Source organism: Triticum urartu, chromosome 2, assembly GCF_003073215.2.
Source record: "Triticum urartu cultivar G1812 chromosome 2, Tu2.1, whole genome shotgun sequence".
Classification (NCBI taxonomy): Eukaryota; Viridiplantae; Streptophyta; class Magnoliopsida; order Poales; family Poaceae; genus Triticum; species Triticum urartu.
In genome coordinates this window covers 18,219,013-18,233,948 of record NC_053023.1, presented here as the reverse complement: position 1 = coordinate 18,233,948, position 14,936 = coordinate 18,219,013, and the positions used below count along the sequence as shown (strand labels likewise).

The window sequence follows — 14,936 nt, the reverse complement described above, 5'->3', positions numbered from 1 at the left end:
TGAATGCAGAAGTGAACTAGTGGCTGATATGAAGGCACAGATGGCAAAGAAAGATGCAGAGTCTGAGAAGCTTAAGCAGAATTATGAAGTGCTACTGAACCTGACAAGAGCTCAAGCTATAGTCATCCAGAACCTGAAGTTGAAGCATATTACAGAGAAGCAATTGCTTAGTGAAGCTAAGATGAACTTGGAGTTGAAGAATGCAGAGCTCACAAAGTCTGAGGAGAAGCTCAACCAAGATAAGCTAGAGTTGAAGTTTTAGGTTGCTGATTTGCTTAAGTGAAAGGAAAAGCATGGTGAAGAGATGGGGCAGCTAGAGCTTCAGTTTGCTGAGCTGATGAAGGCAGAGGAGAAGCTGAAGGAGAAGATCAAGGGGATCTAGGCCATCTTAGAGAAGTGAAGAATATGAGACTAGTGGGCAATGCTGACCTTTTGGGCATGATGGTTGTGTAGTGTATGGCTCTACTAAATGTGAACTTCTCTAAGATGAACTATGGCTATGTATGTATGTAGTAAATATGCTTTTCATCCTTTTGTGAGAAAAGGATGAACTATGCATCGAAACTCCACTATGTATTGTGAACAATGGTTGTGTACCCTATAATATGTTGAACTCCAGTTACTATTGTTTGTTATGTTTGCTAGACTTGAAATGGTGATATATCATGCATGGAAGATGGATTAGATATTCTGTGTTATGTTTGCTAGACTTCAGATTATGATTTCTCATGCACTAGGTTTTATATTAGATGATTATGTTAGCACTGGAAGACTATTTGATGGTTATGTCGACCCCGAGGCACTGTAAACCCTAATGCTTAGCAAAAGGTGGCTCCGTCGACCCGTAGCCACCATAAACATTAATGCTTAGGTTTTAGTGGTTCCGTCGACCCGTAGCCACCATAAACACTAATGCTTAGGTTTAGGTGGCTCCGTCGACCCCGATGCACCATAAACACTAATCCTTAGGTTTTAGTGGTTCTGTCGACCCCTAACCACCGTAAACCCTAATGCTTAGGTTTAGGTGGCTCTGTCGACCCCGAGCCACCGTAAACCCTAATGCTTAGGTTTAGGTGGCTCCGTCGACCCCGATGCACCGTAAACCCTTATGCTTAGGTTTAGGTGGCTCCGTCGACCCTGAGCCACCGTAAACCCTAATGCTTAGGTTTAGGTGGCTCCGTCGACCCCGAGCCACCGTAAACCCTAATGCTTAGGTTTAGGTGCCTCCATCGACCCCGAGCCACCGTAAACCCTAATGCTTAGCAAAAGGTGGCTCCGTCGACCCCGAGCCACCATAAACACTAATGCTTAGGTTTTAGTGGTTCCGTCGACCCGTAGCCACCATAAACATTAATGCTTAGGTTTTAGTGGTTCTGTCGACCCGTGGCCACCATAAACACTAATGCTTAGGTTTTAGTGGTTCCGTCGACCCGTAGCCACCATAAACACTAATGCTTAGGTTTTAGTGGTTCCGTCGACCCCTAGCCACCATAAACACTAATCCTTAGGTTTTAGTGGTTCCGTCGACCCCTAGCCACCGTAAACTCTAAATGTTAGGTTTAGGTGGCTCCGTCGACCTCTAGCCACCGTAAACCATAATGCTTAGGTTTAGGTGGCTCCGTCGACCCCGATGCACCGTAAACCCTAATGCTTAGGTTTAGGTGGCTCCGCCGACCCCTAGCCACCATAAACACTAATGCTTAGGTTTTGGTGGTTCCGTCGACCCCTAGCCACCATAAACACTAATGCTTAGGTTTAGGTTCACTACTAGGGAAAACCTTATACACAGAATGTTACCAGTAGCGCTTGTTAAAATGAGGCGCTACTGCTACTTAGTAGTAGCGCGTCTGCTAGAACAGCGCTACTGTTACCCGCTTAGCAGTAGCGCGGCAGGAACAGAATGCGCTACTACTATAATTGCCACACCGTTCCCGACGTGCTAGGTATAGTAGTAGCGCCCTTATACGAACATCGCTACTACTATGGATTTTAGCAGCAGCGAGTTTTGCCTCCCCACGCTACTGTTAAAGCTATTTTCACCTAACCCCCCGCGCGGCCTGATTCCCTCTCCTCTACTTCCTCCCCCAATTCTCCTCTACCACTAGTAGAAAAAGGGTCAAACGTGAAGCACATTAGTGCCGGTTTGTATTTGAGCCGGCACTAATGTATACATTAGTGCCGGTTCCAACGGCTAGCCGGGCCGCTTTCATTAGTACCGGTTCGTGGCGAACTTTTAGCACCGGTTCGTGCCACGAACCGGTACTAATGAGAGTGGTGGCAGGATGTTGTCAGACTGGGGCCCCTCCAGCCCCTTTAGTGCCGGTTCTTGGCACGAACCGGTACTAAAGGTCGTCCTACATAAACCCTTCGTCCACCCGAGCTCGCTCTGTTCTTCCCCTTTCCCCTCTCCTCTCTCTGTTCTCCCCCTCTTCCTCTCGAGCTCATCACACATTTTGCCCAAAATTTGTCAAGATTTGAAGGCCCCCATCCATTCAAATGATCACAAAGGTTAGCAACTTTGTCCTTTCATCTCTCATTGCTAGATTAGCTCTTGCAATGCTTTATATAGTGATTAATTTGTGAGTTTAGTAATTTGGGAGGATATATATATGTGCTAGTATTTGATTTATATGCAATTTGAGGTCAAAAATAACACTTAGTTTGCATATGTAGGTGTGGTTTACTTAGTGCCTTCTAAATCTCTGTCGTAACCACCGTCGATCGCCCACACCGTCCCGTCGCCGGCACCACCTTGTGGTGAGCCTCTTGTTCATGAAATTTTATATAAAAATTGATGTTTGTGTGATTTGGATATATAGTTACCCGTATAATTATCTTACCCGTACGTTGTTTGTTATACATATAGTGCCATGGTTTTGATATCCGTCCCCGTCGGCCCTCGTCCTTGTTATGATTTGGATGTGGTATATATATTCTCTTTTAAAACTAGTTGCATTTCGTGTTTATGACAAATTATGCCCATCAAGTTGACATAGAAATTTTTTCTAGGAGGTATGTGAACCGGAAATTCCAACCGACCCTATTGTCGAGAGGTTAAATTTAGTTGAAAGAGAAAACGAGTACTTGAAAGAAAAATTGAAAAGAATTGAGGGGGAGAAGATGGAATTGGAGTTGCATGTTGCCGATGTCGTCGATGATCACAAGATCAAGATGGAGAAAATGCGCTTGAAGATTAGAAAGATTAGAAAATATGCCATCGATAGTGAGGCTTGGTATCATTATGCTGTTGGATCCATTGTTACCTGAGTTGCGATCTTGATCGCATTTGTTGTTGCATTTAAATGCTTTAGCTAGAGAGTTATTTGTTTGTTGCATTTAAGTGTTGTATGAACTTTATGTATGAAATTGTATTAATTTGGTCTATTCGGTGTTGTGTAATGAAGATGAGCCGGCAATGGATGTACGATGACCGATGCTCTCCCCAGTTCGTTGAGGGCGTGCATACTTTTCTGCTTGCGGCTGAGGCAAACAAGCGGGCGGATGGTTTTATGCCTTGTCCATGTGCTGGCTGTAAGAATGGTCACAATTACTCTACGTCAAGAACCATTCACGTCCACCTGTTTAAGTCCGGTTTCATGCCCCACTATAATGTTTGGACCAAGCACGGAGAAAGAGGGGTTATGATGGAAGACAATGAAGAAGAAGAGGACAACGACAGCTATCCTGGCCATGGGTTCCCTGAATACGATGATACAACAATGGGGGAAGAAGCTGAGCCGGTAATGCGGGAAGAAGCTGAGCCGGCAATGCGGGAAGAAGCTGAAGAAGAGGCATCAGATGAGCCCGTTGATGATCTAGGTTGGGCCATTGCCGATGCAAAGAGAAACTGCGCAAGTGATTTGGAGAAGAAGAAGTTGCAGCGCATGTTAGAGGATCACAAAAAATTGTTGTACCCGAATTGCGTAGCTGACAAGAAAAAGCTGGGCACCACACTGGAATTGCTGCAATGGAAGGCAGAGAATGGTGTATCTAAGAAGGGATTTGTAAAGTTGCTGGTAATGATAAAGGATATGCTTCCAAAGGACAACGAATTGCCCGAGAGTACGTACGAAGCAAAGAAGGCTGTCTGCCCTCTAGGGTTAGAGGTGCAGAAGATACATGCATGCCCTAATGATTGCATCCTCTACCGCGGTGAGTACGAGGATTTGAACGCTTGCCCGGTATGTGGTGCATTGCGCTATAAGATCAGCCGCGATGACCCTGGTGATGTCGAGGGCGAGCGCCCCAGGAAGAAGATTCCTGCCAAGGTGATGTGGTATGCTCCTATAATACCACGGTTGAAACGTTTGTTCCAAAACAAAGAGCATGCCAAGGCGATGCGATGGCACAGAGAAGACCGTAAGAAAGACGGAAAGTTGAGAGTACCCGCTGACGGGTCGCAGTGGAGAAAAATCGAAAGAAAGTACGGGAAGGAGTTTGCAGATGACGCAAGGAGCGTATGGTTTGGTCTAAGCGCAGATGGCATTAATCCTTTTGGGGAGCAGAGCAGCAGCCATAGCACCTGGCCTGTGACTCTATGTTTGTATAACCTTCCTCCTTACTTGTGCATGAAGCGGAAGTTCATTATGATGCCAGTGCTCATCCAAGGCCCTAAGCAACCCGGCGACGACATTGATGTGTACCTAAGGCCATTAGTTGAAGAACTCTTACAACTGTGGAATGGAACAGGTGTACGTGCGTGGGATGAGCACATGGGGGAAGAATTTGACCTAAAGGCGTTGTTGTTCGTGACCATCAATGATTGGCCTGCTCTTAGTAACCTTTCAGGACAGACAAACAAGGGATACCGCGCATGCACGCACTGTTTGGACGATACCGACAGTATATATTTGGCTAATTGTAAGAAGAATGTGTACCTGGGACATCGTCGATTTCTTCCGAGCAGGCATCCCGTAAGAAAGAAAGGCAAGCATTTCAAAGGTGAGGCGGATCACCGGACGAAGCCTAGCCACCGTACTGGTGCTGATGTACATGATATGGTCAAGGATTTGAAGGTGGTCTTTGGAAAGGGTCCTGGTGGACAACCTGTTCCGAATGACGCTGACGGACGCGCACCCATGTGGAAGAAGAAATCTATATTTTTGGACCTGCCCTATTGGAAACACCTAGAGGTCCGCTCTGCAATCGACGTGATGCACGTGACGAAGAATCTTTGTGTGACCCTGCTTGGCTTCTTGGGCGTGTATGGGAAGAAAAAAGATACACCTGAGGCACGAGAGGACCAGCAACGTATGCACGGAAAAGACGGCATACATCAGGGTCATGCAAGCTACGCTCTTACCAAAGAAGAGAAGGAAATCTTCTTTGAATGCCTGCTCAGTATTAAGGTACCGTCTGGCTTCTCGTCGAATATAAAGGGAATAATAAACATGGTAGAGAAAAAGTTCCAGAACCTAAAGTCTCATGACTGCCACATGATTATGACGCAACTGCTTCCGGTTGCATTGAGGGGGCTTCTACCGGAAAACGTTCGATTAGCCATTGTGAAGATATGTGCATTTCTCAATGCAATCTCTCAGAAGGTAATCGATTCAGAAATCATACCAAGGTTAGAGAATGATTTGGTGCAATGTCTTGTCAGTTTCGAGTTGGTGTTCCCACCATCCTTCTTCAACATCATGACGCACGTCCTAGTTCACCTATGCGAAGAGATTAACGTTTTGGGTCCTGTATTTCTACACAATATGTTCCCCTTTGAGAGGTTCATGGGAGTCTTAAAGAAATATGTTCATAACCGTGCTAGGCCAGAAGGAAGCATCTCCAAGGGCCGTCAAAATGAGGAGGTCATTGAGTTTTGTATTGACTTTATTCCTGACCTTAAGCCAATTGGTGTTCCTGAATCGCGGCATAAGGGCAGACTGGATGGAAAAGGCACGCTAGGAGGGGAACAAATAATATGTATGGACGGACATTCTCTCACTGAAGCACACTACACAGTTCTACAGAATTCCGCCTTGGTGGCTCCGTATATGGATGAACACAAGAATTTGCTACGCTCCAAACACCCGGAGCGGTCTGATGACTGGATTACACGTGAACAAACCAGGAGTTTCGCCAGCTGGTTGCAGACATGTACCATGCATGACACCTCTATTGAAGATGACCTGTACTTGCTGTCCCAGTTACCATCTTTGAAGAAGAAGAGTACGATGACAACTATGTGCCCCCTGAATACGGTGATGCTGCAACGGGGGGAGCTGGTGAAGATCAAGAGGAACTAGACGATGTGCCCAATGATGCTGCCACGGGTGAAGCTGCTGAAGATCAAGAGGAACCAGACGATATGCCCGATGATGATGATCTCCGCCGGGCCATTGTCGATGCAAGGACGCAATGCATTAGTCAAAAGGAGAAGCTGAAGTTCGATCGCATGTTATAGGATCACAAAAAAGGGTTATACCCCAATTGCGAAGATGGCAACACAAAGCTCGGTACCGTACTAGAATTGCTGCAGTGGAAGGCAGAGAATGCTGTGGCTGACAAAGGATTTGAGAAGCTACTGAAAATATTGAAGAAGAAGCTTCCAAAGGATAACGAATTGCCCGACAGTATATACGCAGCAAAGAAGGTCGTATGCCCTCTAGGATTGGAGGTGGAGAAGATACATGCATGCCCTAATGACTGCATCCTCTACCACGGTGCATACAAGGATCTGAACGCATGCCCGGTATGCGGTGCGTTGCGGTATAAGATCAGACGAGATGACCCTGGTGATGTTGACGGCGAGCCCCTCAGGAAGAGGGTTCCTGCGAAGGTGATGTGGTATGCTCCTATAATACCACGGTTGAAACGTCTCTTCAGAAACGAAGAGCATGCCAAGTTGATGCGATGGCACGGTGAGAACCGAAAGAAAGATGGGAATTTGAGAGCACCCGCTGACGGGTCGCAGTGGAGAAAAATCGAGAGAAAGTACTGGGATGAGTTTGCAAAGGACCCAAGGAATGTATGGTTTGCTTTAAGCGCGGATAGCATTAATCCTTTCGGGGAGCAGAGCAGCAATCACAGCACCTGGCCCGTGACTCTATGTATGTATAACCTTCCTCCTTGGATGTGCATGAAGCGGAAGTTCATTATGATGCCAGTTCTCATCCAAGGCCCTAAGCAACCCGGCAACGAAATTGATGTGTACCTAAGGCCATTAGTTGAATAACTTTTACAGCTGTGGAATGGAAACGGTGTACGTACGTGGGATGAGCACAGACAGGAGGAATTTAACCTTAAGGCGTTGCTGTTCATGACCATCAACGATTGGCCCGCTCTCAGTAACCTTTCAGGACAGACAAACAAAGGATACCACGCATGCATGCACTGTTTAGCTGACACTGAAAGTATATACCTGGACAAATGCAGGAAGAATGTGTACCTGGGCCATCGTTGATTTCTTCCGACCAACCATCAATGTCGAAAGAAAGGCAAGCATTTCAAAGGCGAGGCAGATCACCGGAAGAAGCCCGCCATGCGCACTGGTGATCACGTGCTTGCTATGGTCAATGATTTACACTACGTAATCTTTGGAAAGGGTCCCGGTGGACTAGCTGTTCCAAATGACGCTGAGGGACACGCACCCATGTGGAAGAAGAAATCTATATTTTGGGACCTACCCTACTGGAAAGACCTAGAGGTCCGCTCCTCAATCGACGTGACGCACGTGACGAAGAACCTAAAAGCAAAAAGAAATCACTAAAAAACTGTAAGTATTTAGTTGTAAGTAGAAATAAAAAATAAATAGAAAAAAAATTCTATTTTTATAGTAAAGTTATTCATAAACTAGTGATTCACACAAACTTTTAAAAATTCAAATTTAAACTATTCAAAATTTAAAACTAATGGCACTAACAGAAAGTTTATAATTTTTGTGACCTAAAAGCAAAAAGAAATCACTAAAAAACTGTAAGTATTTAGTTGTAAGTAGAAATAAAAAAATAAAAAACCAAAAAAATGTAGAAATAAAAAAGAAAAACCAAAAAAAATGCCTCCTACTGGGCCTCCACGGCCTGAATACGACTAGAAACCCTACATGGGCCAGGATTCAGGCCCGCAGAAGGCCCAATAGGCCCACAGGCAGTAGCAAGTTTAGGCCCGAAAGCCTGCATTAGAGAGGAGCTCGAATGGGGAGGCACACCAGCGCTTATAAACCAGTGCCGGCACCCTTCAGCTAGCGATGTGGGACTAAACTTTTGGGCGCGGGGCAGCACAAAGCCATTGGTCCCGGTTGGTGCCACCAACCGGGACCAATGGCCTTCGCTTCCCGCCCTTTCGGCTGCTGAAAATTGGCCTTTGGTCCCGGTTCGTCGCACCAACCGGGACTAAAGGGAGCATTAGTCCCGGGTCATAGCACGAACCGGGACCATTGCTCTGGCTATATAAGCCAACACTTGTGGAATTTTGGCCAGTCGCCTCCCATTCGCCCCGACGCCCCCAGGCCGTTCGTCGTCGTCGTCGCCGCCCCGAGCCCGTCGTCGCCCCGCGCCCGCCGCCGTCGCCCCGCCCCGCCGTCGCCCCGCCCCGCCCCGAGCCCGTACGTCGTCGCCCCGCGCCGTCGCCCCGAGCCCGTCGTCGCCGCCCCGAGCCTGCCGCCGTCGCCCCGCCCCGTCGCCGCCCCGATCCCGTCGCCGCCCCGAGCCCGTCGCCGCCCCGCCCCGTCATCGCCCCGCGCCGGCGCCGGCCCTTTAGGTTGATGATGTTGATGATATGATGATGTTTTTTTTCTGTTGATGATATGATGATGTTTTTTTCTGTTGATGATATGATGATGTTTTTTTTCATATATGCATTTCGTCGAGGGTTCGAGGGTTCTTCTCCTCTTTTTTTTCTTCTTCTTCCTCTTTTTTTTATCGGGAACGAGTGTTGTCGAGGGACATAGATGTAGTGTCATCGTTGTCGATATATACCCCCTCCCAATAGCTTACTATGATTAGGTAGCTAGTTCTACGTTTGGCACTAATATATCCATCTGTCATGTTTGAATAATAATTGCCATGTTGTAAATATTTGTAGAAACTATGGACACTGCCCTAGACGAAGCAACAAAAGAAGCGTTGTTGAGGGACATAATCGCAGAAGGAAGTGATGCCATCTCGTTGTTTCTCAACGAAACCGATGGTCTGGAAGGAGAGGGTGAACAAGCTGGCTACGGTGACCTAATGCCGGTGCAAGAAGAAGAACATGAGGACGGCTCCGGTGACCCAATGCCAGTGCAAGAAGGAGACCGTGATGACGGCTCCGGTGACCGAACCGAGTCCGGCCAGGTATATATATTAGTTAAGCCTATGCTGACTAGCTGATTGATGCATTCATTATTTTGGTATGTACACATATTAATTAAGTCTTTGTTCTTTTTTCTAGCCCTCCGGATCGAGCACAACTTCGGTAAAGAGACGAGGCCCGAAGAAAAAGTTGAGCTCGGATGAAAAGTTTGAGATCATAGCAATCGCGCCCGACGGCTAACCTATTGAACCCCTCCGGACAAAGAGCGCATTTGTTGCTCAGTGCGGGGTTCTGGTTAGGGACAAGATCCCGATAAGCATCCAGCAATGGTTTAAGCCGACTACAGAAGACCCTGAGGTCTCTTATGTCAATGATATGCAGAAAAATGATCTTTGGACTGAGCTGAAGTCAAATTTCACCCTACCGCCTGAGGATAATCCAGAGAACCCAGTTAAAGAGAAATTAATCAAGTCTTTTGCTCTGAAGAGGATGGCAGAACTATTCAGGAGGTGGAAGAAAGAGCTGAATAAGTTTGTCAAAAATAATGAGACACCAGAATTCAAGGGCAGATATGAGAAGATCAGAGATCACTGGCCCGCATTTGTGGCCCACAAGACATCGGAAAAGAGTCAGAAGATGTCGGCGACAAACAAGCAAAATGCTGCGAAGAAGAAGCTTCACCATCGCACAGGGTCAGGTGGCTACCTCGTAGCCCGGCCTAAGTGGTCCAAGACTGAGAATGATCTGGTTCATAAAGGGATCGAACCAGAGACAATTAACTGGCCAGACCATTGCCGGACTTGGTTCTTCGGGGCTGGCGGAACCCTGGACCCTGTAACAGGGAAGTGCATTTGGACGAACGATCAAATGGACATACCAGTCAGTAAGCTTAAGTAGTATATCGAAGCATCGCAGGAAGGGACATTCTTTCCAGACAGAGAGAACGACGAGCTCACAATGTCCCTCGGGAATCCTGTGCACCCTGGACGGACACGAGACACGCCAGGCTCCATTCCGTGGAAGGTTGGGTTTCCGGACGCAAGCGGTTACAAATCCCATGAGAGGAGGAAAAAAGTGCAGCAGACCCAAATGCAGGCGCTGCAAGTAAGGGTAGACGCGATAGAGGAACGAGAAGCAAATCGCAGCAAACGTACTGCCGAAGCCTCCCCCGAAGCTACACCGCCATCTCAGCGCAGAAGCAGCGTGGCTTCCACCGAGCTGCTTCAGCCGGAGCATGCCTTGACAGCTCCTGCCAGCTATCCCGTGGATGCTATAACGGAGTCTCAAAATTGCCACCTTATGACGCAATGGATGAATTTGAAGGTCAAGGCGGCTATTGGCTCTGTTTATCGTACTGAACCCGGCGCAACTTTTCACTGCCGGCCGATTCCAAAAGGATATGCTAGGGTGATGGTGGATGAGATAACGGAGGGATTTGAGGACCTCCAGCTTGACCACCCTACCAGTGAAGGGGAGACTCGGCTGGGGTCTGCTCTGAAGACTCCATGCCTATGGCGGAAGGATCTCATCAACCTTCCGAACTGGACGCCACCGTCTCCTCCTCCTCCTCCGGCGAGTCAGGGCACTCCGCCTCCACCGCCTCCTCCTCCGGCGAGTGACGATCAGGGCCCTCGACCGGCTCCTTCTCTGGCGCGTGGCGGCACTCCGCCTCCTTCTTCGCCTGCGCCGACGCGCCCGAGCAGCCAGCCTCCTCCTTCTCCACCTCGTCAGCAAGGGCGGAAGAGACCTGCCGCCGCTCCAGCTGTGCTCCGGCGCGTCGTAGTCCTTCTCCTCCGCCTCTTAAGAAAGTAAAGAAGACAACCGCTACGTCTGCTCGGTCGGCGTCTAGCAGTACAACCAGAGGCGGGAGGACATACAGATTCGGTGCTTCTCTGAAGACTCCGGAGAAGTTACCATATGAGAGGACCCTGGAGGAGAACGCCGAGATCGCGCGAGAAGAAGTGAGGAACTTCTTTGAAGGGGTGAAAGCAAAGAAACATCCACCTCCGGAGGAGAAGGTAGATCGGGTGAAAGTGAAGCGCACTCTGGCTGCCCTGACAAAACCACCGAAGTCTGATCCGCCGAAAGGAAACTATGACCGCATTATTGGAAAGGAATTTGCCGAAGCGGAACGGTCGAGAAGTACTATCAGTGATCAAAGGCTGAAAGAACGATGAGCTAGGAAACAAATTGCCCAGCTCGGCGAACAAGCGAAGCAATCGTGCCCCCCGCTCAAGGTGCCTAGCCACAACGTCGCTAATGATCCGAGGATGGTACCCGGTTATAGCAATCTTGCAGATTACCTGCCCGACGAAGTACATTATGAACCCATGGACGTGCAGATACAAAGATACGAGTACGGAAAGCCTCTCGTCAAAGATGAAAGATCTCTATCAACGATGATGCGAAGATTGCATGATTGGTACTTGAAAATCTGCAGAGACTCTGGGGGGAGGAGTACTTTGTATGTGAAAGTTAAAAAGGAGCATGACCTCGTTGGAATTGATCTGTTGCATGTTCCATTTGAGGAGTTCTATCAGTTTTTCAATCAATTGGCCCTCGATAAAACAACAGTCGCCTGCTACTGTCTGTAAGTAGTACTACTTCTGTCATTAAGTTTCTCTATATAGCTTAGCTCTTTCATTGCATGTATTTATAATCATCCTCACTATATTATACAGATTGAAGATTGCCGAATTGAAGAAAAGACAAGTCGGTGATATTGGGTGCATTAACACATATCTCATAGATGCAACTCAGGTTAAACTTCATGCCGCACCTACCGAGGCCAACTTGCTACGATCGTTCGTAATAAATCAAAACAAAGATATAATACTCTTTCCTTACAACTTCAGGTGAGTGTTACTGTCTTGTGCGTATTCGGTTTCCCTTATATATTAGTCAAGGTTATAGTAATGTAATTCATGAGTTATGCATGTGTGTGCAGTTTCCACTATATTCTCCTAGAGATTAAGCTTGAGCAGGGACTAGTAACCGTCTTAGACTCAACGAAAAGATCCCCAGGACTATGCAGACATGACTCAAATACTCCAGAAGTAAGTTAAATCGATCATTATCCACCATATCAGCAACTTTGTTCATTTCCTGATATCAAGTAATTGTTTTCTTTGTCCGGCAGGGTTTGGAGAAAATTCACCAAAACAGTTCCGGGACTGCCGAAGGAGCTGGAATTTAGACACCCGAAAGTAAGTACTATAGTAGCATGTTCCGCGCATCTCCTAGTGATTCAAGCGCTAGTTTCATCAATATCATTTAGCATTCTTGCTTATCAGTTTGATTGACCTCTATTTCTTGTAAAGTGGTTGTGGCAGGAACAAGGGAATGATTTCTGTGGATACTACATCCGCGAGTCCATCCGCCACACGACCTGTGAGTGGGGCGGGTACTCTAACGAACAATATGAAGTACGTAAATAACAACATTCACAATTTTATTTTATTACCATCATTTGTGTTGAGTTTCATTCATTCATATATATATGTATTGACCCCCTTCTTCAAATTAGATGTTTCGGAAGCGGGATGAACTCCTAGCACCAGCTCGCATGCGAGCAATTCAAGAGGAATTGGCGGCATTCTTTCTTGACCACGTGATCCCTGAAGACGGAGAATTCTATGTGGACCCTGAGTCCGTATGGTTATATTTGTAAGAGATAATTATTGTATATATGTAGCCGGTAGTGTCAGATAGATATACGAGAACTTGTTGTTCGACCAATCTCTCGGAGAAGGAGAGGTGGTCAATATCACTTCTCTCTGTATGCATATATGTTCATGACGATCTTCTGTTTCCTTTGTTTGCTTACTAGCTAGCCAGCGTGTCTAGTCCTCTCTATACGTATGTATAGTACGTAGCGTCGACCAAGCACGGACATAAGAGAGGACACTTCTCTCTATTAATTATAGCTAGCTAACACAATATATGAAACACCTAAATTAACCCCCCAAAACCCCCAACCCCCCCCCCCTTTCAAAAAAAACAAAAACCCCAGCCACAGAAATGCTGACGCGTGGATGCCTATTGGTCCCGGTTGGTGCCACCAATCGGGACCAAAGGGTCTCCAGACTGGGCTCTGCGCACTGCCCACGTGGAGGCCCATCAGTCCCGGTTCTGGATTGAACCGGGACTAAAGGGTCGGGGCATTAGTACCGACACTTTAGTCCCGGTTCAGGAACCGGGACTAAAGGCCCTTACGAACCGGGACTATAAGCCCTTTTTCTACCAGTGTGATGGAGGTGTGTGGGCGATGTGCAAACGCCCATACGTGTGAGCGTTAACATTTTCGTATAAATAATATATGGCAGTCTGCATCACTTAACGATGGCTATTTTCTCTTTACAAAAAACTTAATTCGTGTCACAACCAGGCCCATGTTGCACTAATGTTTCAGATGACTACAGTGGACATAAATAGGAAATTTAACAACGATGCTAACTGATTAGTAAACGGCGATTTTTTTAAGACACTGGTTACGACGTTTGAGCATACACGCACACACGCTCGCACTTACATCACCACACACACATTCACACAACGCCTAGTGAAAATTGGATCAAAACTGTGGAGCTTCAAGATCGACAAAGTCAGCACAGACGTCTGCTATCGATGTAAACATCACCTCTCACCAAAACACTAATCCGCATTAATAAGACAGCAAATCGTCAAACCTATGATTTTAATGCCTTATGGGCCGGGCACCATCGTCCGACCACTGATTGGTTCTCATTATATGGCTATCGAATTTGGCCACGCCCACAGCAGTGTGGATGCGGCTATCGCTGTCCCTGTTTCGTACAGCAAGATGGAAAGGAACCACTCGTTTTCATCTTTATCCTCCTATAAGCAACATGGATCACACAATCCTAAACACACACACACACACACACGGATCACGCAAGGACATGGAAGCAGAAAACCGAAAAGATGACTGACAGCGTGTGTGGGTGAAGAAATCCCAGTTGCTGAGGCCCTTGCCGTCCTCCAGGTACGCGCCCTCAATCTGCAAGTGGAAGCAGAAATCACACTGCGTCGTCAGCAACCGTGCCTTGGGACCGAGGAGAGCGGCGAAGAGAGACGACGCCGGCCGAAGCCAAGCTCTCAGACCCACCAACCTGGTAAGCAGACGTGGCGACGCCGAAGAGGAACCCCGGCGGGAACTCAGCGCGGTTGAGCCCTCGCGCGGACGGCACGAGGACGAGGATCGCCAGCGCCGCCAGCATGGCCATGCCCGTCGCCACCTCAAGCTAGACTAGAATGGCAGCGCCTCTTCGTTTATGAGGAGGCAGCGGCTAGCCAACCTCCTGCAGGCTCATTTAGAGGCCACAGCGAAGTGGGTAAATCAGGTCCCCTTCTACAACTGCAATCTAGCAGCGTCCACATACGGTCGCTCGTACGGCATGGCTGATGGCCCATATTATTTATAGGCCACACCAAGCTTTGCTTGCTAGTATTATCCCCGTGGTGCACGTGGAATGGCATGTGAAGGAGATATAATACTGTAGGTGAAGATAGTCGTAACCTCTCACGATGGTGACACCTCGGCGGACTTAACAAAAAAAACTCAGAATATCTTTTTTTGTTAGATTCTCTTAAAATAGATGTGCTGTTGGAATATTCTTCTCATGTGGGCTGTGAGGAGATGACCATTTGAGATCTTTTAGGCAGCCCAAAGAGGTGCATAAGCCCAC

The 14,936-nt window shown here is 47.5% G+C and overlaps 1 protein-coding gene across 1 annotated transcript; it reads right to left on the bottom strand.

The window, feature by feature from the left end:
- Positions 1 to 275: 275 nt before the first annotated feature.
- On the bottom strand, positions 276 to 14,708 carry LOC125534774 (beta-glucosidase 16-like). Its single transcript, XM_048697882.1, has 4 exons — positions 14,361 to 14,708; positions 14,182 to 14,248; positions 7,628 to 7,681; positions 276 to 355 (listed from the first exon to the last, which is right to left on the bottom strand). The coding sequence occupies exons 1-4, from the start codon at positions 14,472 to 14,474 to the stop codon at positions 276 to 278; spliced, it is 315 nt and encodes a 104-aa protein (XP_048553839.1). The 5' UTR covers positions 14,475 to 14,708.
- Positions 14,709 to 14,936: the final 228 nt, after the last annotated feature.